The sequence below is a fragment of the Enhydra lutris genome, unplaced genomic scaffold, assembly GCF_002288905.1.
Source record: "Enhydra lutris kenyoni isolate GAN:26980312 unplaced genomic scaffold, ASM228890v2 scaffoldscaffold97, whole genome shotgun sequence".
In the NCBI taxonomy this organism is placed as follows: Eukaryota; Metazoa; Chordata; class Mammalia; order Carnivora; family Mustelidae; genus Enhydra; species Enhydra lutris.
This window is the reverse complement of record NW_019154181.1, coordinates 1,692,610-1,717,345: the sequence shown is the minus strand read 5'-3', so window position 1 is coordinate 1,717,345 and position 24,736 is coordinate 1,692,610. Positions and strand designations below refer to the sequence as shown.

General features: G+C 45.8%; 1 protein-coding gene across 3 annotated transcripts in view; it reads right to left on the bottom strand.

Moving 5' to 3' along the window:
• Window positions 1-23,975, bottom strand: part of LOC111139252 (phosphoribosyl pyrophosphate synthetase associated protein 2) — a 49,010-nt gene extending 25,035 nt beyond the window's left edge. Inside the window, exons 1-7 of one of the 3 annotated variants that reach the window (XM_022491472.1) lie at window positions 23,911-23,924; window positions 18,821-18,917; window positions 18,419-18,569; window positions 17,334-17,386; window positions 14,775-14,841; window positions 10,792-10,964; window positions 8,506-8,621 (exon numbers count right to left, since the gene is read on the bottom strand). In XM_022491472.1, the coding sequence (XP_022347180.1) occupies window positions 8,506-8,621; window positions 10,792-10,964; window positions 14,775-14,841; window positions 17,334-17,386; window positions 18,419-18,537 (528 nt within the window). In that variant the 5' untranslated portion in view covers window positions 18,538-18,569; window positions 18,821-18,917; window positions 23,911-23,924. Of the gene's footprint in view, window positions 1-8,505; window positions 8,622-10,791; window positions 10,965-14,774; window positions 14,842-17,333; window positions 17,387-18,418; window positions 18,570-18,820; window positions 18,918-20,206; window positions 20,226-23,910 lie in introns of those variants that run through there. The other 2 variants (XM_022491471.1, XM_022491473.1) reach the window with 2 other exon arrangements.
• Window positions 23,976-24,736: the final 761 nt, after the last annotated feature.

Here is a 24,736-nt window from a genome sequence, read left to right as displayed (position 1 = left end):
TTATAAGATTTCCTTCAATATATCCTGGCTGCTTTTTTTCTCACAATTAGGCTAGATCAATGATTTTCCATGTAAGCATTAATAACCTTCAGCACCTCGTACAATGCCTTGCACATGGGAAGTACTAAATAATACTTAGTAAATGAACAAAAAACTGATTCATCGAAGCAGTGGGTACATCAAATGGACGTATACATCTAATACAGGTGCATCCGGCATAGCCACATGGATTGGACGTCTTTATGGGAGAACCTAATACATCCAGGGCTATCAGGGAATAAAGTAGCAAAACATATTTCCATTTAGGCGCTTTTCCTATTTTTGCTGGAAGTCTTTCTAAACTGTTTTACGGACTTATCTCACCAAATATCACCAAACAGCACCAAACCCAGTCAAGAGAAGAAGTAACAATGAAGGAAACAGTTAATAAAGCAAATAAAAAGAGGCTTTAAAAGAAAGGACTCTTTGCGGGGTCTGGGTGCTGCTGTCGGTTGAGTGTTCGACTTGGTTTCAGCTCAGGTTGTGAGATCGAGATCCGCATTGCCTCTGCACTGAGCACAGAGTCTGCTTGAGTTTCTCTCTCCTTCTCCCTCTGCCCCTCCCACCATGCTCTGTCTCTAAAAATAAATAAATAAATCTTAAAAAAAAAAGTCTTGAAAGAAAGAAAGAGGGTGCCTGGGTGGCTCAGTGGGTTAAGCCTCTGCCTTTGGATCAGGTCATGATCCCAGTGTCCTGGGATCGAGCCACGCATCAGGCTCTCTGCTCAGCGGGGAGCCCGCTTCCCTCTCTCTCTCTCTGCCTGCCTCTCTGCCTACTTGTGATCTCTCTCTCTCTGTCAAATAAATAAATAAACTCTTTAAAAAAAAAAATGTTCAACATCTAACAGTTCCAAAAGGAAAGATGAGAAAACAGAAGGGATGAGACACTCAAATTATAGGGGGAAAAAACCAAAAACCGCCCAGGGAATGAAAGGGCCCCAGTGAGTAACTCCTGAGATGAATGAAAACAAGACCTACACATCATGCTGCAATTTCAAAACCATGATGGGCAGAAAAATGAAACATGACTTTAGATGGGGGGAAATTCCTGCCTGCCCCTCAAAAAAACACACACGAGATGCTCGATCATACTAGAAATTGAGAAAGGAAAAAATTCAAATTCAAAATTCAAATACCATAGTATTGTTTCGGCCTTTCAATTTGCAAAATGAAGAGCACAGGGAAATAGACAGTATCCTGTATACTGTGAGCGGGACTATACATTCCTACAGCCCCTTTGGAGAACTACAATTCTCGCATTTGTTAAAATACTAGATTTTCAGAAAATTGCCATTTTGGCAATATCTTTTAAAGTATTAAAAACACATACTTTTCAATCAAGCAATTCCATCTCCTAGTATTTTTTCAGAAAAACACTTGCATAAGTAATCAGAGAGGTAAGTACAAGAATTTTCAATGCATTTCTATTTACGATAATTTCTTTTAAGTAATCTCTACACCTAACATGAGGCTTGAACTCACAACCCGAGATCAAGAGTTATATGCTCTAGGGGCGCCTGGATGACTCAGTGGGTTAAAGCCTCTGCCTTCAGCTCAGGTCATGATCTCAGGGTCCTGGGATCGAGCCCCACATCGGGCTCTCTGCTCAGCAAGGAGCCTGCTTCCCCCTCTCTCTCTGCCTGCCTCTCTGCCTACTTGTGATCTCTGTCAAATAAATAAATAAAATCTTAAAAAAAAAAAAAAAAGGTTATACGCTCTATCCAATGAGCCAGTCAGGTGCTCCTTAAGATAAATTTTTAGAATACAGTATTTCACTTAATAGAGCGAAAAATTATGGGGCGCCTGTGTGGCTCAGGTGGCTAAGGTCATGATCCTGGAGTCCTGGGACTGAGCCCCGTGTTGGGCTCCCTGCTCAGTGGGGAGCCTGCTTCTCCTTCTGGCTCTCCCCACACTTGTGTTTTCTCTCTCTCTCTCTCTCTCTCTCTCTCAAATAAACAAATTTTTAAAAGAGAGTGAAAAATTAAAACAACCTAATATCCAATCAAGAGGAAAATGCTTGAGGGGTTCCTGGGTGGCTCAGTGGGTTAAGCCTCTGCCTTCGGCTCAGGTCATGATCCCAGGGTCCTGGGATCCAGCCCCAAATCAGGCTCCCTGATCAGTGGGGGGTCTGCTTCCCCACCCCGCCCCCGCCTGCCTCTCTGCCTACTTGTGATCTCTCTCTCTCTGTCAAATAAATAAATAAAATCTTTAAAAAAAAAAAGGGGGAGGAAAATGGTTGAAAAAATTGTGGCTTATTTAAACTTGTGCTTTAAACATTTAAACACATAGCTATTTAAACTTAATTAAACTTAAAGATGATTTGGCTCTCCATTCACACTAGCCACAGGTGACAAGTGGCTACCATACTAGACAGATGCTACAGCATTTTCATGATCACAGAAAGTTCTACTGGACATCACTGATCTAAACGGAGGACCGGTATGCAGCAATTAGAAACAAAGCAAGAAACCTACATATCTTCACATGGAAAGACCTCCACATACCAGCACAGCAAAGAAAAGAAGCTGCAGAAAGGCAAACACTATGGCAACTGTTTTTAAAAAAAAAAAAAAAAAAAAAAAAAAACCCACAAATCAAGGCACCTGGCTGGCTCAGTGGGTAGAGCACTTGACTCCTGATCTCAGGGTCATAACTTCGAGCCCCACACTGGGGACAGAGCTTACCTTAAAAAAAAAAAAAAAAGTCATCAACATCTATAACCATATAGACAAGGAAGCAAATACAAAGAGAAAGGTCTGAGAAGACAAAGGACACAAAGCAAGCTAAAAACAAGGGTTACCCCTGCAGAGGGGCCCAGGACCAGGCTGGGGGTTCAGGGAAGCCAGGGCTTTACCACTGTTGTCAGAATTATTACACGTGTCCCTACACTGCCACTGTCAATGGGAAGTTTCATTTTTCATTTGTTAGAAGACAACTCTTAACCGTCCCAGAGGGGGAAACACACCACATGTCGTGGAAGCCCAGCTTCCAAACTCCAGTAATCGTCCCCTGCAGGGCCACCATGGAATCACAAAGTATCAAACTGCCTTACACACCATGCTCCCTTGCTGTACACCCCTACTCTTGTCCCTGCTTTCTCAGTCCCCGCCGTCTCTCGTTTCTGTGCGGACAGTGGCTTGATACGAAGACATTTAGAAGAATGCAGAGGGGAAAAAAAACAAAAGCAACTCAAGAATCAGAAACAAAATAACTCGGGACGCCTGGGTGGCTCAGTCGGTTGAGCCACTGCCTTCAGCTCGGATCATGATACCAGGGTCCTGGGATCGAGCCCCACGTCGGGTTCCTTACTCGGCAGGGAGTCTGCTTCTCTCTCCACCTCTGCCTGCCATTCTGCCTCCTTGTATGCTCTCTTTCTCTCTCTGACAAATAAACAAAATCTTTAAAAAAAAAAAAAAAGAAAGAAAGAAACAAGATAACTCTAGAAGCTCCTATTTAAAAAAATTAATGGGATGGGATCTCTACATACACCACAGAAATATAATTGTAGCCCCCTCTTCATCATTTCTTTTATTTTTTTTTTAATTTTTTTTAAGATTTTATTTAATTATTTGACAGAGAGATAGAACACAAGTAGGCAGAGCGGCAGACAGAGGGAGAGGAAGAAGCAGGCTCTCCACTGAGCAGAGAGCCCAATGTGGGCCTCGATCCCAAGACCCTGGGATCATGACCTAAGCTGAAGGCACCCGCCCAACCGACTGAGCCACCCAGGCGCCCCTCATCATTTCCTTTAAAAATCCTGCTGCGGGGGGGCACCTGGGTGGCTCGGCAGGTTCAACATCTGCTTTCAGCTCAGTTTGTGATCTCCAGGTCTTGGGACTGAGCCCCTCTAACCCTTCCCCATCCTGTCCCTGCCCCCTGACTTATGTGCTCTCTCTCCCTCTCAAATAAATAAATAAATCTTTTTTTTTTTTTTTAAATCCTGGTGCAGACCAGCGATTTCTAGGATTGTCGCTGGGATACATAGTCATTTTTTAAAAACACTGCACTGTACTTAATCAATGCCCAGACACGCGCACCACCGTGCAACTGAGGGCAGGAGAAACTGCCAAGCTCCCAGAAGAGAGCAGCAAAGCCGCCAGGCCCTGAGCGTCCAGTTATCTAGACTTTCCTTCCAGCTCTGGCAGAAAGCATGGAAATGCCACAGACGACTCAAGAGAAACAGAGTGTGAGGTGTCAAATCGGAAGACGTGAGCGTCACTCTTGCAGAACAAGATCACTAAGTGACATGAAGGCGCTGTGTCATACTATCACCTGTAGTGTCGTCTTCTCTCCTGACGACCAGAGTAACGCCAACCTCCACGGGCAGCATCTTCCATTCAGGACAGTATGTCCTACTAAAGCAAGTACGTGGCAGAAGGCAAAGAGAACGAAAGTCCTTTCGAACACTGACTCCCATACAGTAGCTCAGTTCTGATAGCCTGTTTTAATTTATATTTATGAATAAAGGACAAAGAATCTTAAATCTATAATGTCTGCCGTTATCACTGCCAACTTGCCATCAAAAACAAAGAACCATTTTCCTTCCTTGCTGAACCACAAATTAGGTATGAGGGAGAGTTCGACCCTGAGAGTTCAATCCTTTCCAACAGGGAAGCCTCAAATGGGACTTTTCGAGTGGAAGGCAGCCTCGCACAGAGGCAGAAGCCTACAGAAAGGGGCCATGGCTGGGGCTGCTCGAGCCTGGTCTCTGGACCAGTGCCGGGGGGGCCGTAGCCCAGACTCAGCTGGCCAACGGGTGCCTCCCATATGTGAACAAACAAGGAGCCTGGTACCGTGGACCGGACGCGTCCTAGAAACTCACAAGATGCAATCATCAGTCTATAAAAGTCTACGCCAACTGCTCCATTTTCCAAAACTGTAGGTTCCTTCATGTGGATAGTTCTCTGGACCATGCTCTCCCACGTACCCAAGTCTCATTCTCTGGTGCTTCTTTCTGGCCAGATCCCATTTTCCTGCCCCATCAACACACTTACTGTTGTTCTCCGATCCTTTCTCTATCGGGAATCCTACTCCGTTAAATTCCACCCTATATTGTTTTCCGAACTTTTTATAGTTTGTATGTTTCTCGTGTGTAACTTTAAAGAGAACAAACAGACTGCGGCTCTTTCAAAAATACTTTCTTTTTCTTTCTCACCACTCAGGGCCAAGGCTAACTATCGGAGGACAGATATGCAGACCAATGGAATGGAACGGACGGACCAGAAATAAACACAAACATCTATGGCCATTTTTTTTTTAAACAAGGCCATTCAATGGCGAAATAGTCTTTTCAACAAGAACCACTAGATATCACAGGCTAAAGAACGAAGTAGACCCCTGCCTCACACCATATACAAAAATTAACTCCCAACGGGTCAAGCTAAGTATGAGCAAAAACTGTCAGACTCTCAGAAGAAAACACAGAGGTCAATCTTAAGGACTTTGGATTTGATGGTGTTTTCTTAGAGCAAAAGCAAGAGTAACAAAAGGAAAAAAAAAAAAAAACAGATAAACTGGACTTCCTCGAAGTTAAAACCTTTAGTGCATCAAAGGACAGTATCTGTCAAGAAAGTGAAAAGACCAACCACAGAACGGTGGGAAATATTTGCAAATCATGTATCTGGTAAGACTAGTGTCCAGTATATATAAAGAACTCCTACAACTGAATAAAAAAGACAAACAGCCCAATGAAAAAATGGGCAAAGAATCTGAACATCTACCCACGGCTCTTGATCTCAGGGTCGTGAGTTCGAGCCCCACGATGGGTGCAGAGATTACTTAAATAAATAAAAATTTTTAAAAAACACACAAAGAAGACATACAAATGGCCGATAAACACATGAAAAGATGCTCAACATCATTAGTCTTTAGGGGAATACAAAGCAAAACCACAAGGGGATACCACTTTAAAACCACCAGAATGGCTATAATAAAAAAATAAATGTCAGTAAGGATGTGAAGAAGTTGAAAATCTTATACACTCCTGGTTGGAATGTAAATGCTACAGCCACCCTGAAAAACAGTTTGGCAGTTTCTTAAAATATTAAATGCAGAATTACCATGTAATCAAGTAATTCTAATCATAGTATATGTCTAAGAAATGAAAGATACATCCACAATAAGAGCATAAGTCTGTTTAGAAACCTGTACATGAATGTGCAAAGTGCACTGTTCACAACACGACCCAAATGTTCATCAGTACATGAGTGGATAAACAGTGGTACATACATATACTGGAATATTATTCAGCCGTCAAAAGGAATGAGGTCCTGACCCCTGCCACCATGTTGATAAGCCTCAAAGGCATTAAGCTAAGTGAATGAAGCTGAACACAAAAGGCTGAATATTGCATGATCCCCCGTATGGGAAGTGTCCCGCGCAGGCAAATCCAGAGCCAGAGAGCACACAAGTGGCTGCCAGGGAACTGGGCGGGAGGCAGGAATGGGGAGTGATGACTTAACAAGTACAGGGTGTGCTCCTGGAGTGACAACAAAGCGTTGGAACTAGACAGGGGGCAGCTGTACAACACTGCACGTGCACGTATTAAATACCACTGAACTGTTTGTCTTAAACTGGTTAACTGTATGTTACATGGGTTTCACCCCCACAGGAAAAAAAATTGACTATGTCTGCTCATCGAGACTCCCTAAGGCAAACTACAGGCTGCGAATGGAGAGATCTATATGAGACCAATACTAACAAATGGCTAGAATCCAGACTAAAAACCAGGATGCCAGCAGCTCAGAAAAGAAGCACACATACAAAACCAGGGAGGAACAAACAGAAGTGCGTTCGGGGCTTTTTCCCAGAACAGGAAATATTCTTACATCATCTGAGATCCATCCAACACACCAGGACACCACGCCAGAGCCAATCAGCCGGCAAAAATCATCAACTCTGGTAATGAAAGTGTTGACACAGGATGGACCCACAGACCATCTTGTTTCACGGCTGCCGGGAAGGTAAGCCAGCATAACTGCTTCGGGGAAAATCCATCACTCCCACGCCATGCCTCCCAGCTACGCTCCACTGGGGCTGCGACGGCGACGCACATCTGCTGACATCCCACAGGAGACACGGACAAGAGCGCCCGCAGGAGCACGATCACAACGGCAAAAACCTCACAAATGAACTGGGATAAAGCTGCGCAGTGAGTATCTCTCAGCAGTCAGAACTGGGACACACGACATGGCTTACTGACGGCACCTCAGGTAACAAACTACCTCCAAATTACACATTTTGATTCGTTTTTTATAAAGTTGGTTTTTTTTTTAAAGATTTTGTGTTTATTTATTTATTTGACAGAGAGAGATCACAAGTAGGCAGAGAGGCAGGCAGAGTGAAAGAGGGAGGCAGGCTCCCCGCCGAGCAGAGAGCCCAACGCAGGGCTCGATCCCAGGACCCTGAGATCATAACCTGAGCCAAAGGCAGAGGCTTAACTCACTGAGCCACGCAGGTGCCCCCATTTTTTATAAAGTTAAAAAATATATATTGTGGGACGCCTGGGTGGCTCAGTTGGTTAAGCGACTGCCTTCGGCTCAGGTCATGATCCCGGCGTCCTGGGATCGAGTCCCACACCGGGCTCCTTGCTCATCGGGGAGCCTGCTTCTCCCTCTGCCTCTGCCTGCCATTCTGTCTGCCTGTGCTTGCTCTCTCTCCCTCTCTCTCTCTCTGACAAATAAATAAATAAAATCTTTAAAAAAAAAAAAATATATATATATATATATTGTGTGTGTTTTTGTCTTTGAATGGTAGCTCTACATGGATATACATATAAGATAAGACCATATACAAAGGAAATTAAGAGGACGACGAAACGAGATTCAGAACAGTGGCTCCCTTGGGTGGGAGGTGGCAGGCGGGATACGCCGGAAAAGGACCACATGAGTGGACATTGGTTATGACACATCTAGTGTTCTTGCTGGGCGGGGGGATCACAGATGCTGACCACTACAGACAGACAGACAGAGAGGCAGAGCAATGGATACGCAAACAAGGGCCAGATCCATGCATGGACCAAGGATGAGAGTTACGTGTCATGACCACAACAACTAGTCCAATTCTAGGTACCTGAGACCCCAAGGAAAACGCAGCAATTTTAAGAGCTTAGCAAAAGAAATAAATTACAGATTGAGAATTTTAAAATACACTGAATTACACTTAGTGAAGTAAATAGTACCTTACTATTATTTTTTTAAGATTTTGTTTCTTTGAGAGAGGGAGAGAGAGAGGGAGAAGCAGACTCCCTGCTGAGCAGGGAGCCCAACACGGGGCTCAATCCCAGGACCCTGAGATCATGACCTGAGCTGAAGGCAGACGACCAACTGAGCCACCCAGGCCCCCAGGAAATAGTACTTTAAGCAGAATACACCAAGTTTTACTCCTTTGCAGACAGCCCAAGGAAATGTAACTGTATCTTTGCGATCTTAAACAGGATGTTAAAATGCAGAAGTCTCAGCTAGCTCACCTCTTCTTGAATATACTGCAGTAAGAAGGGAGAAGCTCTTAAATTATCAACAGGAATATTGAAGAAGCCCTGAATTTCCTTCTGGTGTAAATCCATAGTAATGAGATGAGTGAGACCTTTGGAAACAAAGCAGACACAAACACATGAACAGCTCAATAACCAGCCGCAGTGTATAAACTAAACAAACATGATACAATATATAACAGCTACTAAAAAATTGCTCTGGCATCAAGAAGACTCAGTCTCTTTATTTCTCTGATTTCTGAGTTTGAGGAGACTGTGAGAGAACAGAAAATTTGTATAGTGGTCTCTGCCCCCTGGTTCCTGACACAGGGCTCCTGGAACCCATGTAAATTCCTAAGGGATAAGAGTGCTCAAAAGCTTCCATTAGGATCTTTTGTTCTGATGAGGTGACTGCCGGTGGCCTCTTGGATGGGGAGGCCAAGAAAGACCAAGCTGTGATTAGAAGCTTGGAATTCTCAGCCCCCACCTCCCATTCTCCAGAGGTGGGGGCAGAGGGGCTAGAAACGGAGTCAATAATTGAGAAAGCAGAGGCTTCGGGGAGCGGCCAGGTGGGAGAGGAACAGGTGGGGATGCTGGGAGACTGGGGCCTGTTGAGAGGTCATGGGCTCCGCAGCCCTCCCCACATCCTGTTACCTTCTTATCTCTTCCATCTGGACATCCACCTGTACTCTTTATCACATGCTTTTACGATAAAGAGGCCAACAGTAAGTGAACAGTTCTCCTGAGTTCTGTGAGCTGCTCTGGCAAATGAATCAAATGCGAGGAGTGGGTCCTGGGGACCTCTGATTTGCAGCACATTAGACACACAGGCAACAACTTGGCCTTGCAGTTGGCATGGGGAAGGGAAGGGTCAGTCTCGTGGGACTGAGCCCTTAATCTGTGGGATCTGACGCCATCTCCAGGACTGAGCCCTTAATTTGTGGAATCTGACACTGTCTCTGGAATTTAAACTATAAGAAAGCTAGCTGGTATTCTCATGGAGAATTGCTAAGTGTAGGGCAAAACCTCTCCACACTTGGTGACCAAAGTGTCAGAAGTAACATCTTCTGTGTGTGAGTAGAAGAGACACATGGGAGGTGAATGGGCTTTTTCCTACTCAGAAGGGAAGGACTGGTGGTTTTCTTACACTGAGATACATGATTTTCACAACAATTTAGAGTCTTAAAATAGCAAAGATAATAGTAATGAAAAAATGTCTCTGATAATCTATTAGAGCAAATTACACCTCCTTGAGGTTTCCTTAGTAGGCACAGCAAAGCCATATTAAAACAAATACCGATCTTAAGATATGAAAACAAACCGCAAAGGCCCATCTCTGGAGAAAAGGAAGACCCTTCACCCCCACCGGCTCCTTAAAGGATATGATCACCAGAAAAGTTAAGGAAAATCTAATTGGAAAAGTTTCAAAAAAGCAAAACTTGCCCAAAAGAGCAGGGAAGTCAACCTGGTGGCCCAGCCAGGATCAAGGCCTGAAGAGCAAAGCAGAATCCTTCTGGAAGGTTTGGTGAGCTAGCCTGCTCCCTTCAGCCAGCTTTTAAAACTCTGAAGACTGACTTTTTCAACAGCTTATACTGTTGAGGTGGCTGGGGCTCAGGTTCCATCAAATTTGGGTGTATGGGTTTTCTTTCTTTTTTCTCTCTCTCTTTTTTTTTTTTTTTTTGCCTTCTTTGGAATGCTACAGTAGAACTTTTATTCTGCAGTGTTCAAATGCAATGCTATGGGGGCTGTCTTGTCCCTTCCTCTCTGTGCCAGTACTCTGGGATATGGGGCCTCTAGACACATACACACACACACACACGGTAACAAGTTCGAAGCTTATTTAGAAACAAGGGGGAGACACTCAGGATGTGACCTGAAAATGCATAACACGCATACAGTTTGCAAAATAAGCCAATCTGTCCTGGGAAGAGACTGAAAGTTGTTGCCGTGTTACCATGGTTCCAAAAGTTAGAGTTTGGTTCCCAAAACGCCCTTTTCCCCTTCAAAAATGACTTCCATGCAATTTTAACTCATCATTTCAATGTAATTTTTTAAACAAAGAACTTAGGGAAAAATGAGTCGTTCTTCTCAACTTTGTGTTTCAGAGGAGTGGGAACAGGAGAGAATTCTCTGCACTGCTTTCTCGTTATAAATTAACTGTCTTTAGAAAGGGTGATTTTTCTGTTGAGCATTCTAATTTAGTTAAGATAAGGGGTTACAATGTCTAAGGTAAAAATCAACTGCCCAGGCCCCCAGTAAATGTCAAGCATCTGCTGTTCTCACCAGCTTTGCACATCATTGAAGCCAGCAGTTTAGAAACGATGGAGCCTCTCTTTCTCATCTTGCACTGTTTGCTGTAAGGGAAGTAGGGAATCACGCCGATGATGCTTTTGGCACAAGAGGTCTTACAGGCGTACACCATGATCAGGAGCTCCATGATGGTGGTGTTCACGTCCCTGCATTCCAAGAGAGAAAACCCCAGTGAGGAACGTAAGACATGGGATTAGTATCTCCCTGTTCCCACTAAGTGGCAGCAACGTGCTACTCGTGCCTCTACTGGGACCCAAGGCTCGAGACACAGAAAACGGACCAGCAAGTTCCCAGAATCCCTTGCGCCAATGACTCTACTTCCTTTTTCCCTGAAAGAAGAACCCAGTCAGAAGGGAGAGGTTCCACGGGCTCCCACCACCATGTGCAGCCGCACCCTAAAAGTTGGCCTGCCCTCCGCCATCACAAACTTTCCACACCAAAGTTACTCTGCAGTTAGCCCTCCTGATGACGCCCTAACCACCCCCTGCCCCCCAACCACCCCCCCCAGCCTACTGGAAGATGGGACTCCAGCCCTTCTCCCCGCTTGCATCCTCCATCAGCTCAGAACACTTCCCTGGCTTGTACCCATCGGCCTAGAAACACTGTTGTTCCCTTAGAAACGACTGGAGGCCACTTTTCCCACGGCCCTATTCTTTGCTCCCCTGTGTATACATCTCAGGACCGTTGTCTACACTCACTGTCTCGCTCTCACCCAAACTCGGGCCAATCCAGGTCATCCATGACCTCTATGTGCCCAGATCCAAGGACAATTCTCCTCCTCTTCTCACCTGAGCTGTGGGCAGCAGCTCTCACGGCTGTTCACTCTGCCTGACCCACTTGGCTTCTAGAACTTCCTCACTGCTCTCTTGTTCTGCCCTACTTGGCTTTGTTCGCTAGTTCCCCTCCTCCCCACCTTCCTGCCCAACAATCATTCGTGTGCGCCCCCTTGGGCCTCCCCTCTTCCCTGGGCTTCTCGTCTAGTTTCACAGCATTCCAGAAGCTGGAGACTCCCGCTCACAGCCCCAGGCCAGGATTCTCTTCTCAACCCCAGTCCAGCAAATCCAACCGCTATGTGACGACAGAGCTACTCCAGTGTCTTTAAAAACACCTCAACACTTAACACCCCCAAATGAACTGCTCTTTGCCCCCCAAAGTCTGCTTTATCACAAAACCTTTTCCATCGTGGTTGATGGCGACACTACTCCTCCAGCTTACTCAGGACGAAAACAAGGCGCCCCTCACTGTTCTCCCCTCCCGAAGGTTAGAGCATCTCACCGCCGCACAGCTGCAGGGCTGTGCTGGGGCCGGGCCACGCTCCCCATCAAGCAAGTGACCGGGAGGGCCTGCCACCAGGGGCCTCCCTGCTCCCCAGCAGTCCCTCTGTGGCCCATTCTCCACAAGGCGTCCCAGTCATCTTCAAGGGCAAGTCACATCAGGCATTCTTTTTTTTTAAGATTTATTTATTTATTTATTTGACAGAGAGAGAGAGATCACAAGCAGGCAGAGAGGCAGGCAGAGAGAGAGGAGGAAGCAGGCTCCCTGCTGAGCAGAGAGCCCGATGCGGGGCTCGATCCCAGGACCCCGAGATCATGACCTGAGCCAAAGGCAGCAGCCTAACCTGCTGAGCCACCCAGGCGCCTCCACATCAGGCATTCTATGCTCAAGACCCAGAAATGCTTTCCCATATAGCACATGGCTCCACCGTGGCTCCCAAGGCCTCTTCCTGATCTGCCTGCCATCCCACCTCTCCGCTCTCCTCTCGTACACCCTCTGCCAACACCTCAGTCCAGCCACACTCGACGCCTTGTCAGTCCTCCCTCCTGCCCGAGGTCCTGTACCGTAGGTGCTCTCCGGGACTGGAAAGCTCTCCTCCCCCTGCCCCCACTGGCCACCTGGCTTACATCCCTACAGGCTTCCAGTATGGGGCAAATGTCACCTGCTCAAGGAGGCCTGCCCTGCCTGCCCCCTCTCCACTCCCCACCATCACTCCTAATCCCCTGGGGTGCCGTTAAGGTGTTTTCTTTGAGGGTTGTTTTCTTTTCCCATGCCACCCATCATCTTCTCACCAACTAAACAATCTACTTATTGGGTTAGCTGCATGTCTCAGATAATAGACTCCATGAGGACAGGGTCTTTATCTGTTTTAATCATTCGTGCGTCTTGCACACCTGGAATGGTGTCTGGCACATAGCAGACATTCAATCAGTATTTGTTAATGAATGAATGAGTGAAGGGAGACACAGAACACGTGGGTGAGTGGATTCTCTGTTAATATCTGCCCCGATGTCTGAAGGCTTTCAGGATAGCACTGTGTGTGAAAGAGGAGGAAAAGAGGACCCAAGAGTGGGCGCAGAGTTACAACAAGCATCCTAAGCCATGCTTGCTGGGGCACTGTTTTTAGGGAAGCTGCTGAAAGGCTAACCTCAAATCATGACCTTGTCTGAATGACCAGAAAAGGAAAGCTAAGGGACAGAATTTTCTTCATTTAAAACGTTTCTAATACTTTTAGCTTCCACCATTAGTCTGACCTAAAACGAGAGATAAGATGTTTCTGACGACATCAAATCTCAGTGTTAAATATTTCACAAAGACCCGGATGGCCAGGCTCTCTGCAACCAGGCAAGACTAAGAATCCCCGAGCTCGTCCAAGGTCATGGTTTGGAACAATGCAAAATGAGACATGCAGACGGTTTTAGCTATGGGAATAAGAGACCAACAAGAGGCAGGGGCAGAACGATAAGTGTTGAAATAAACCAAAAAGAAAGAAAAGGAGAGGGATGGAAGGGCCTGGAAACAGGAAAGAGTACACGAGCCACGCTGCTGAAGCCCCGAATCCCAAGTTCAATTTGGCCTTCAAGGCCCACCTATCCCCTTGTGTAACACAAGCGACTTCTGTACATTTATCCAAATGGACTCACAAGTGTCTGTAAGGAGGTAAAAGTACTGTAGACAGCCAGAAGCCAGAAGCGACGTAAGACATAAGTCCTAAGTCGTTCTGCGCTCTGCGCTTTCCCCACCCACTGCTGGTGGGTGAAGGGCAGGTGTGGGCACAGGGGAGCTCCCCATCGGCTGGTGGGGGAAGGAAGATGGCAGTGCCTCCTAGCCCCGGTCTGCCGAGGCTGCTTAATGGCACAGAGGAAATGAAACAAGGGAACCTTGGCAAAGGCCAGCCACCCTGTCCCTTCTTCTGATCACACACACTCCCAGGAGGGCTTGAGATGCCACGACAGGTCACCCTCAACTCCTCTTTCCCAGAAGAGCCAGAGATTTCATCCCCACGAACCAAAGACCAGGACAGACGTTCAAAATGTAGGTGAATCAAAGCTAAAAAATGATGCCCCATACAAAGTGATTTCCAGACATTACTGAAAACCGCCCTGAGTGAAGAACTTTCACATATGGGGACACGCGGGGACATCTGCGGACAAAGCAGTCTTTGATCAAAAAATACAGACAACCTCACTGCACTGATTCCTCCACACCCAGCTTATACAGTTGTGACAATTTCCAGAACACACATTTGTCAAACGTCACGCCAGCCAGGAATACATATTTCTTCAATGCATTCTTTTATCTTCTCTACTCATTTATCTATACAACTAAATAAGAACTGGTGATCATTTTTTAACTTGCCTGCAGTCGAAGCTTTAAGAACCCCAAGTAAGTAAATACCTCTCCTTCTGCCTTTTTGGGGGAACTAGAAGAGCTTTCCTGCGAGTTTTACCAAATTCTGGCTATGGAGAGGCAATGTAATAGGTTCTATTTTCATTAAGAACATCTACTCCAAGACTTGGTTACTTCCCTCTTTCAAGAACACGAAAGAACACGTGGAAGTCAACAGTTATGTCAGAAAAATTAGCAGAGTAAGGCATACCAGTTTTCAAATGATCCTAAACACTCATACCCACAAAGAAAAACCCAGAGATCGACATCATGTATGTTGGATAAGGACTCACTTTGAGACAGTCTGGATGATGAAAACATCCTTGCCCCTCACAGATTCTTGAATCTGTACTCTTGTTTCTGGCAGGAAAAGGAAAAAAGGGGGGAAGGGGTGGAAAAGACATATAATTTACCTTTTTTTAAAAAATCTGCTTCATCCCCAATATTATAAAATATATTATAAAATATAGAAACGAACTCCTAAAGAAACTCATAAGGTCTTAGGTGCTGTAGAAGATGATGAAAACACTGGCATTAATCACACTTTTTACTTTTTTTAGAGTGGGGAGTGAGGGAGAAGAGGGACAGAGGGACAGGGAGAGAGAGGACAAGCAGGCTCCACGCCCAGCACAGAGCCTGACATGAGGCTTGATCTCATGACCCTGAGATCATGACCTGAGCTGAAATCAAGAGTCAGAGGCTTAACCAACTGAGCCACCCAAGTGCCCCAATCACACTTTTTAAACAAGTTGGGTTACATTACGTGCTTCAAAAAGAATTCCATTTCTGACTTGGAACAAGTAAATCTATCCTTCTTACTTCTCTGAGGACAGTATCTCTAAGGGAAATTACTCATTCATAAAACCATCACAATTAAGAACTTACTAGATGAGACGCAGGGGTGGCTCACTTGGTTAAGCATCTGCCTTCGGCTCAGGTCATATTCCCAGGGTCTTGGGATCAAGCCCCATGTCAGACTCCCTGCTCAGGGAGCCTGCTTCTCCCTCTCCCTCTGCTTGTATGTTCATGTTTTCTCTCTCTCACAAATAAAAAATAAAATCATTGCCAAAAAAACTTTACTAGGTAATAAATGTTATAATAATGTTCTGAGACTAAAGATGAATTAAGGTCCAACATCCCTACTCTCAAAAAACGTGTAATCAGCCACAATTAGAAAAATGCAGAATGGGACATTCTTCAAAGTCAATGTCAGGCGAAAAAAAGAGCTGTTGTAGATTAGGGGAAACTACAGGGATAAAAAAGTATTGTTTGAGCCAAGAATCCTAGTTGGGGGGAAAAAAAAAAGGCTCTCCAGGACAACTAGGGAAATTTGAATATAGACTGGATATTAGATAATTAGAGAATAATCGTTAATTCCTTTAAGTGTGACAACAATAGTGTATTCATGCAGGAGAAAGTGCTTATTCTCCAGAAGCATGGTCAAGCGTTCAGGGCTTAAGTGACATGATGCTTGCAACTTACTTTCAAAACGTTCCACCCATACGTATCCATCTTTCAAAATGTTACCTGTTGAACCCAAGTAGCAAACATACATACCTATACTCACTGCACTACTCTCTCAACTTTTTTATTTTTTTTAAAGATTTTTATTTATTTATTTGACAGACAGAGATTACAAGTAGAAAGAGGAGGAAGCAGGCTCCCCATCAAGCAGAGAGCCTGATGTGGGGCTCGATCCCAGAACCCTGGGACCATGACCTGAGCCAAAAGCAGAGGCTTTAATCCACTGAGCCACCCAGGTGCCCCCTCTCTCAACCTTTTTATAAGTCTGAACATTTTCATTAAAAACCAGGGCCACCTGGGTGGCTCAGTGGGTTAAGCCTCTGCCTTCGGCTCAGGTCATGATCTCAGGGTCCTGGGATCAAGCCCTGCCTAGGGCTCTCTGCTCAGCAGGGAGCCTGCTTCCCCCACTCTCTCTGCCTGCCTCTCTGCCTGCTTGTGATCTCTGTCTGTCAAAAAAATAAATAAAATCGTTAAAAAAATAAAAAATAAAAATGTGGGAAAAAACAGAATATGTGTTTATAAAGGAATATGGTACCAAGGAAAGAAAATAAGCCTTAGATTGAGGGAGATCTGGGTTTGAATCCTGACTCTGCTAGTCTGGGGACCCATATCTACTATCACTCCTGAACATAGTTCTTTAATATTCGGTAACAGTGAGGAATCCACAAATGGCAATTCCTGCCCTCTCCCAATGGACATCAAATATTTTCTCTGTCCTCATTCATGAACCCGGAGGGTGGATCAACCTTCTCCTGGGCCTTCCACCACCAGCCCTCCCTTACCCTCCCTTCCAGACTACACGAAGGACATCATGCAGTCCCCCTTAGCTGCAGATTAAATCATTTGCAGTTTACAAAGCTCCAAGCCCTCCACGGGACCTGCTTGAAATTCTCTCTCCCTCTCCCTCTCCCTCTTCCCTTCCCACTTGTGTGCTCTCTCCTCTCTCTCCTAAATAAATAAATCTTTAAAAAAAAAAAAAAAAGGAATAACAACCAATTAATACTGTGGCCATATGAGGTTTTCTCATCCCGCCTAAGGGACATAAACTCAGACAACTGTTGAATTTCCGTTCGGTGGACCAGTTGCACGCATCTCTGTGGTTTTTACTGGATGAGGTCTGAGACCTGGAGTTCAAGGCCCCACAAGCTGTATATCCAGCTGGTATCAGTAGGAGCTAAAGCACCACTCTCACCACCTTGCCCGCCCAACTTCTTGCAGAACTAACCGGCCACTGGGTCCAACTGTTTCAAGAGTGGAGGATACAGGCCTGAGCCAGCATGTCACATGCCACGAAAGGATCAACGTAACGCACATCCCAGATAGCTCACCTCTGTTAGGCTCCTGGTAAACCTGCACTTTGCCCATCTCCACCCCAAGTCGCCTGAAGAAGAGAAAGGGGGGAAAAGTTGAAAACGTAACAGAGACAGAATCTATCCATCCAACATCTTTACAACTTGAGGATGCTTCACAAATTCATAAAAAGATAAACCAAAATAAAATAGAGGCACTCTTATTATAAAATTAAAAGTGGATATGCTATTGTTCTGTCATTGCCACTATGTCACACCTAACCCCCTACCTCCCCCCACACCGGCCCCAAGAAGGCCTCCAGAGTCCTGCTCAGCCTGCCTCACCAACCATTTCCTTGTGCCCTCTGCCCTCTAGCTGTGCTCCTGGGCCATACCAACACCTCCTGCTGCACACCTCAGGGCCTTTGCACCTTCTGTCCCCTCTGCCTAGAAGGTTTCTCAATTCACATATCATCCCCTCGGTTTAAAAGTTTCACCAGAGCCCCCAAGCTAAAGCAGAACAACCTGCCCAAATCATTTCTTTCACACTGTTTTCTTCACGCTATAGATCACCACCTGAAATTTTGTTTTGTTGACTTCCTTCTTGTCTGGCTCCCCAACTAAATATAAGAAGGAAGGATCTTGACTGGTTTGTTCACCATTAATCCTCAATATCTAGATCAAGGCCCAGTACCCAGGAGGGTGTTCAATCTTCATTTATTGTTCTCTATTTTTTTTTTAATTTAAATTTTGTTAGCTAACATACAGTGCAATATTGGTTTCTGGCGAATCTTTATTTAATAAATAACTAAGACCATACTGAACTGTAATCTAGATAAACTATTTTCATCCAGAATATGCTGCACTGTTCCTTAGAGTCAAGTAATTCTATAGACATGTGGCACCTAACACACTCCCGGGCACTCACAGAGACTCAATAAATGTGTTTTTAACGAACACACAGGGAGTCACAACGGTTTACAAAAATGTTAGCCCTTAATATATAATCTGCAGATGAACTATACAGTATCTGCTCTTAAGTTTAACAACCAGTGCTCTTCCAATCACCAGGGTCAAAACAGCACAGAACGACTGTGGATCTTAATGGTACGATTATAACTCACTCAGCGATCTTCTTTGAGAGCTCCATACACGAGGAATTAGAATTTGCTGAAAACAACACCAGACCTCCTTTGGTTATGTTCATCTTGGTTTCCAATTCAGGTGGTGCCACACAAAACATCAAAACCTTCTTGGTTTTCCAATTCTCAGAGCCTAGGAGGATTAAGAGAATATGATTAATGGCCGGAAAATATTAAAATGCACCTGAATGAACTTTTTTCCTTAAATAGCAAATGACTTAAGCTGAAGGAGATTAGTGTTCACTGATGGAGTCTCTTACGTTACATCTATGCATGAACAAATAAGAAGTTTGTTTGGATCTTTAGGGCTCCGAATTTATAGAAATATGTTACTATATGATTTCGCTAGTTTTCATGACCACTGGGAATAAATGACAAACTTACAAGAAAGGCGGAGCTGAAGTGCTCAGAGTTTTACTGTTTTGCTGCTTAAAGTCAATTATGGACAACCTCCTGTTATTCTCTGACAACAATATTCCTCCTGGATTAACACACAGAAAAATGGCAGAGCCATTAGCAAGGACATGGACTGAGCGACCCTTAAATAATGAATAAATAACCCATCTATGCCCAGCTTCTCCTATAATAACTGTTTACCCCAAAGCCCTCCCTCTGGGCTGCCAGGGGCCTCTCTGATGCCCTGAGCCATGTCTAAGGTGACCCTTCCACCTGCACTTTCCTGAACTAGAACCTAGGGCCAGCCAAAAATAACCCTGAGGGCAAGTGAACAGACCACCCAGCTGACAGGGCATGGACAGAAAAGCCCCCGGCCTCAAAGTCATCAGAGCTGAGACAGTCATCCCACGGGCCATTCACATGCCCTTTCTCCTTCCACTCTCTGGGCTGTGTCCTTATCACACAAGGAAGGTGCCGGACTTAGGTGTCCCAGCAACATCTCATAGGCCACAGGGCATGAGGGCATCTTCCCAGCAAGCCCACTGTGCTTGCTCGGTCTGTAGCTTTCCGTGGGATGGTCCTGGGAAGGCTGGCGAAGATTGAGAAAGGGATGAGGCCGAGTGGCTCTTTTTTGCTGTTCTTTCATTTTAATTACATGAGTAATACACAAACACATTCTCCTTGGAAAAAATGAAACCAGAACCAAAGTTTAGGCTAAAGTCACCAGCCCCCCCATTCCAGGCCCCTTCCCACCCACCCTCCCGGAAAGGACAATTCTTACTACTTTGATACAGACACCATCAGACCTTCACGCATTCACACATGGCCCACCCTCCATAAAAAATTGGACAAAAATACATTTCAAACGATGTATTTTGACAGCCCAGGGTTACAAAATATATGCCCATCGGGTCCTTTTTAACTGCTGCTAATACTCCATGATACTGGAGATGCCGCCTTTAGTGGGTCACCATCCTAAACAGGCCTCCTAGTGCATGTGGGTGTCTCTCTGTGGTAACTTCGAGAAGAGAACCACTGGGGCCTGGGGCTGGTGCAATTTACAGGTATGGACACACAAGCAGGCCAGGAAAGTACATTTCCCCACAGAGTGCTTCCTCCCGGGCATGCTGCAGTGGGAAACGGGGAGAAGGGCAGTGAAATTTACCTACATCCTGTGAATTAAAAACAGAAACGCAGGCACAGATGGCCAAAGCCCTAAGGAGACCAAGGAGAGCTAGTTAGTGGTGCCTTCCACAGAAGGTGTGGCTCAGGAGCAGGCATCAGCCGACTACTGCCCACGGGCCAAACCAAGTCCTCCAAATGCTATTTCTGTACGTAAAACTGTATTGGAACATGGCCATGCCCACTGCCTACCAACTGTCCATGGATTCAATGATGGAGTTGAGTGCCGGCCATCAAGCTGAAAACGCTGCTTATCTGGTGCTTTACAGAAAGTCAGCTGACCCCTGCTTTATGGTGTAGTGTAGGACAGAGTGGCTGGTCTACAGGAAAGAAAGAACATCCTCAATATTCCAAGTTGGAAGAGATCTTAAGTTTCTTCCAACACTGCCTCTCAACCACTGTATGTCTGTGTTTAGGAACACAAGGTACTGGCAGAGAAAACTTGTTTTCCTGTAGTTATAAATACAGGCTTTGGAGTCAAGCTCTTGTTTGCATCTTGGCTCCTATTTGGCTCCCTGGGAGGCCTTGCATAAATTAATCTCTCTTTGCCTCAGTTCCCTCCTCCCTACGATACACAAATACAGCCCTTACAGGGTCACTGTAAAATTAACTCTGTACGGCACTTAACAAAGTGTCCCACATTGAGGATCTGCTTGGTAAATGGAAGCTACGTAGGAATCAACTGTTAATATTTTGATTTTCTCCTGTAGGAGTACAGTAACACACATGCAGTGGCCATCTTTTTTCATCCCCCAAACGTTAAATAAGAAGCTTCTTAAAGTCCACAGCATTCCTGAGAGGGCTTGGAACACTCAGAACGAAAGCATCTGAGGGTAGAAAGAGCTCTTATAGGTTAATGGGCCATCTACAGGACTCCCACTAAGAAACCACTCCAGCCCCTTGAAGAGCTCCAGAGACTATGTCCACATCCTCAGGGCCCATCCATTCCTAACTCTTCCTTAGAACATGCTCACTTCCTCTCCCTGCGGTCACCACCCACTGGTCCTTGTCCTTCCCTTGGTAATTTACAAGAAACATCAAATTCCTTTGCCCCAGGGCAGTGCTCAACCTGTCTCTAGAAGGCTCTCTTAGCTCTGTATTCTCTTCTCCAGGTTACTTCCTGGAGCCTGTCCTTACTGGTCAGAGTTTAAATGCCCTTCACCACTGACCGTGGCCTCGTCTTCCGATACCGAGTTTCTAGAACCGAAACCCAACCTGAGACCGCCATCAGAAATGGCACTGGTAGGGGAGTCCGTTTGGATATGGTTATTGATACAGTCATGTTCTGTGACCATGACTCCACATTCCACAAGATGTTCAAACCTAAGGGCTGTTGTTAGTTTTGGTTCTGCTTTTCCCTACTGGAAATGCAAGCTGTGCTCTTTACCAAGCTTCCAGAAAAGTGAGTTTTAGAAGATTATCCTCAGAAACATCATCACCAGGATGGGGGTGGCAGGTGGCTGATCAGCACAAAGCCTCATAAACTACAGTTGCTTCTACATTTATCCTAAATTTACTCTAGGATGTGTGAGAATTATTTCTAACACGTATGAAAACACACACTTTAAAGAGAATTTCGACACCTTTCAAAAAGCAAATCCTGCTCGTCTTTGAATGAGACTTGACAACCTGTTAGGTCTCATGAATGAATTCACAGGGAAAGACCACTTGCTTTGCATGTTGCCAGCCGTCATTTCAAAACCACTTCTCCAGATCCCGGATGAGGAAGGCTCGCATTAGACTGTGACATTTTCCCTCCAGCTTTTCCTCCAAAGTGCCCACTGTACAAAAACCTCCTATCTAAAGATGCTGGAGGAGGAGGGTGGTCTTGGGTCTGTCTTCCACAGTCACTAGCTACCAGTCTTTGGGGAAGTCCCTTGGCCTTGCCAGGCCTGTTCCTCTCCCTTTCTGACAACAGAGACAGATGCTCAGTAAAACCAGCTTAAAAATAAGGTCCAGGGAGTGCCTGGGTGGCTCAGTGGGTTAAAGCCTCTGCCTTCGGCTCAAGTCATGATCCCAGGGTCCTGGGATCAGCCCCACATCAGGCTCTCTGCTTAGCGGGGAGCCTGCTTCCCCCTCTCTCTCTGCCTGCCTCTGCCTACTTGTGATCTCTGTCAAATAAATAAATAAAATCTTTAAAAAATAAATAAATAAATAAGGTCCAGACAGCAGAGATTTTTTTTTCTCTGAGATTTTTTTCTCACCATTATGTTCTCTACTGTATGCCAGAGCCTAGGACCCAGCACATCAAAGAGGCTCCATGATACTTGTCAATCAACAAACATGTGTTGAGTAAAGTCTGACCTGGTCCAGTTGCAAGGATTAACAAATGGAACTAGAAGGCATCATAAAGTGCAAAGAATGATTATTTTTATTAGCGATGTCCCTCACTCAAAAAAAAAAAAAAAATTCTTTTTATACCAGTGCTGAAGAGAATTAGTAGGGCAAAACCTAAGCTGAATTAATCCTCTATGCCTCTGTGATCCCAGGCACTTGGCACATCTCTCCATCAGCACGTTTTCTTACGGCCAACATCACTTTCTGAGTGCTCTGAATTCCCAGGACAACTCAATAAAGCAGGCACCAGACGAGGACCCATTTTACACATGGGGAAATGAGGCTTTGAGATGAAGAAATGTGCTCAGGTCTACATGGCCTCTAAGCAGCAGACATGAGCTCAGTTTCAGTCTGACTTGGAGCACAGACAGTTGTGTGCACAGCTCATTTCTCAACAGCACAGAAAATGACTGGACTCCCCCGGCCAAAGTCGGCGTTACAGTGAGCAGGATTGGACAAACATACAGATTTTGAAAAATGTCTACAGTAAACATGTCTTGTTTGGGAAACAAGTTACATCGAGTGTTAAAGAAAGACCACAACACAGAACTTTGATTCAGTATTTCCCCTTTTGGGAATTTATACCAAGGGGAAGAAAGGGCCATATATGCTCCATGACGGTCACTGCAAGACTTTTTTAAGAGCAAAAATGGACATGCAGAAAGGATCCGTAATGGGGTAATTAAGTAAAATTCTGAATATATACTCAACATAATAAAAATTCTCCAGGACTGTGCAGAAGTCCTTATGGTAAGTGAGTAGGAGAATTTCATCTCCTCTGATCAAAACTGGGTGATAACGGTATAGACCAGGTCGGGATAGGAATACGGACAGGAAGAAGGGTATGATTTAGTGGAGTTCAATAATGTGGCTGAATTATTTTTATTTGTGCATTTAAATCTCTCAAACATTAAAAATCACACTTCCTCATGCCCCAAATCCCCATTCCTCATTTCCTTATTCTTTGTAAAAGCTAAGCAACCCAAACTGCGCCAGTATCAAGATAAAGGGTGAAAAAAATCCTTATCATCAATGTAATATACAGGGGGAAAACATTTTACAGTAAAATAATACCTAAAAATTACATCAAGATCCTCCCTCCTGGGTGAGTTCTGGGGGGGGGGGGCGGGGGGAGAAAAACCGGCTGTAGGGAACAGAAATGTCTGCCACAAGCAAGGCCAATCAACTTAAAATCAGGGGCCGTTTCAGATTAGGGACCGGAGATAGTTGGGTTGGAGGCTTGTTTCCGAGCCGCCCGGCCGCAGGTCCCATAATTAGGGCTCGACTCCCAACGGCGCCTGGAGCGGGGTAACCCCGGGGGCCGCGCGCCGGGCCCGAGCCCCGCGGACACCGGACGGGAGAGGAGGGAGGGAGGAAAGGGGCGGCGGCGGGCGCGAGGCCGGGGTCGCCCAGCTGTACCCCACCAGCCGCCGCCCCAGGACCGCGCGACCCGTCCGCCAGCCGGCGCCGCGGGGCTCCCCGCCCCTTGCACCTGCGCCCCGCACTGCCGGAGCCCGCCGGTCCGCGCCGCCACTCGTCGCTGGCTCCCGCCCGCCTACCTGGCCCCGACCCCAGCCCCGGCCCCGCCGCAGCCTCGGCTGCCGAAGGAAGAAAGCGCCGGCTCTCCAGGCGGCTTCTCTAGGACCAAAATGGCGACTCCATGCGCAAGAACGGCGTCCACGGCGACTTCGAGGCCTGTGGGCGGGGCAGAGGGCGGGGCCGGGAGCCGGGATTGCGGCGGCACCTGGCTTGGGGCCGTGGGCGTGGCCCACTGAGGGGAGGAGCGCGTCCGAAGAGCCGAGCTGGAGGAGTGGGGCCAGGCCGGCACGAGGGGCGGGGAGATGGGCGGGACTAAGCCTTATTGGGCCCCTTGGACGCGCTAGCCCAGGTGGTTGTGAATGAGAGGGTGTGGAATTACAGATGTGTGGGTTCCAGTCTTTCCTGCCCTGTAACCTTGGGCAAAGTCACTTTGCCCCTCCGAGCCTCGACTTCCTCATCTGAGAAATGGAAATGATAGTAGCATCCATCTCATGGATTGTGAGATTGTGATTTAATCCTCACCGTGAGGATTAAATGAGATAGCGCCTGCAGAGCTTTTTAGCTCAGCTCCTAGCAAATAGTAAATGCTCCATTGTTACTGTAATTATTTCCTTTCTTCTTTTATTATAAAGGAATTGGTGTTTTTGGTATCCATTGACCGAATTCCTTATAATTTAAGTATGTTTACCTTTTATTTTATATATATAACCTAATAATAGCGACCACGTATGTAGCATTTACCATGTGTCAGACCAAGTCCTCTCAAGAGCTTACCATATATTGACGGTAATTTATTTGATCCTCACAAGAGAATGAAGTGGGCATTTTAACAGCTGTGGGAACTGA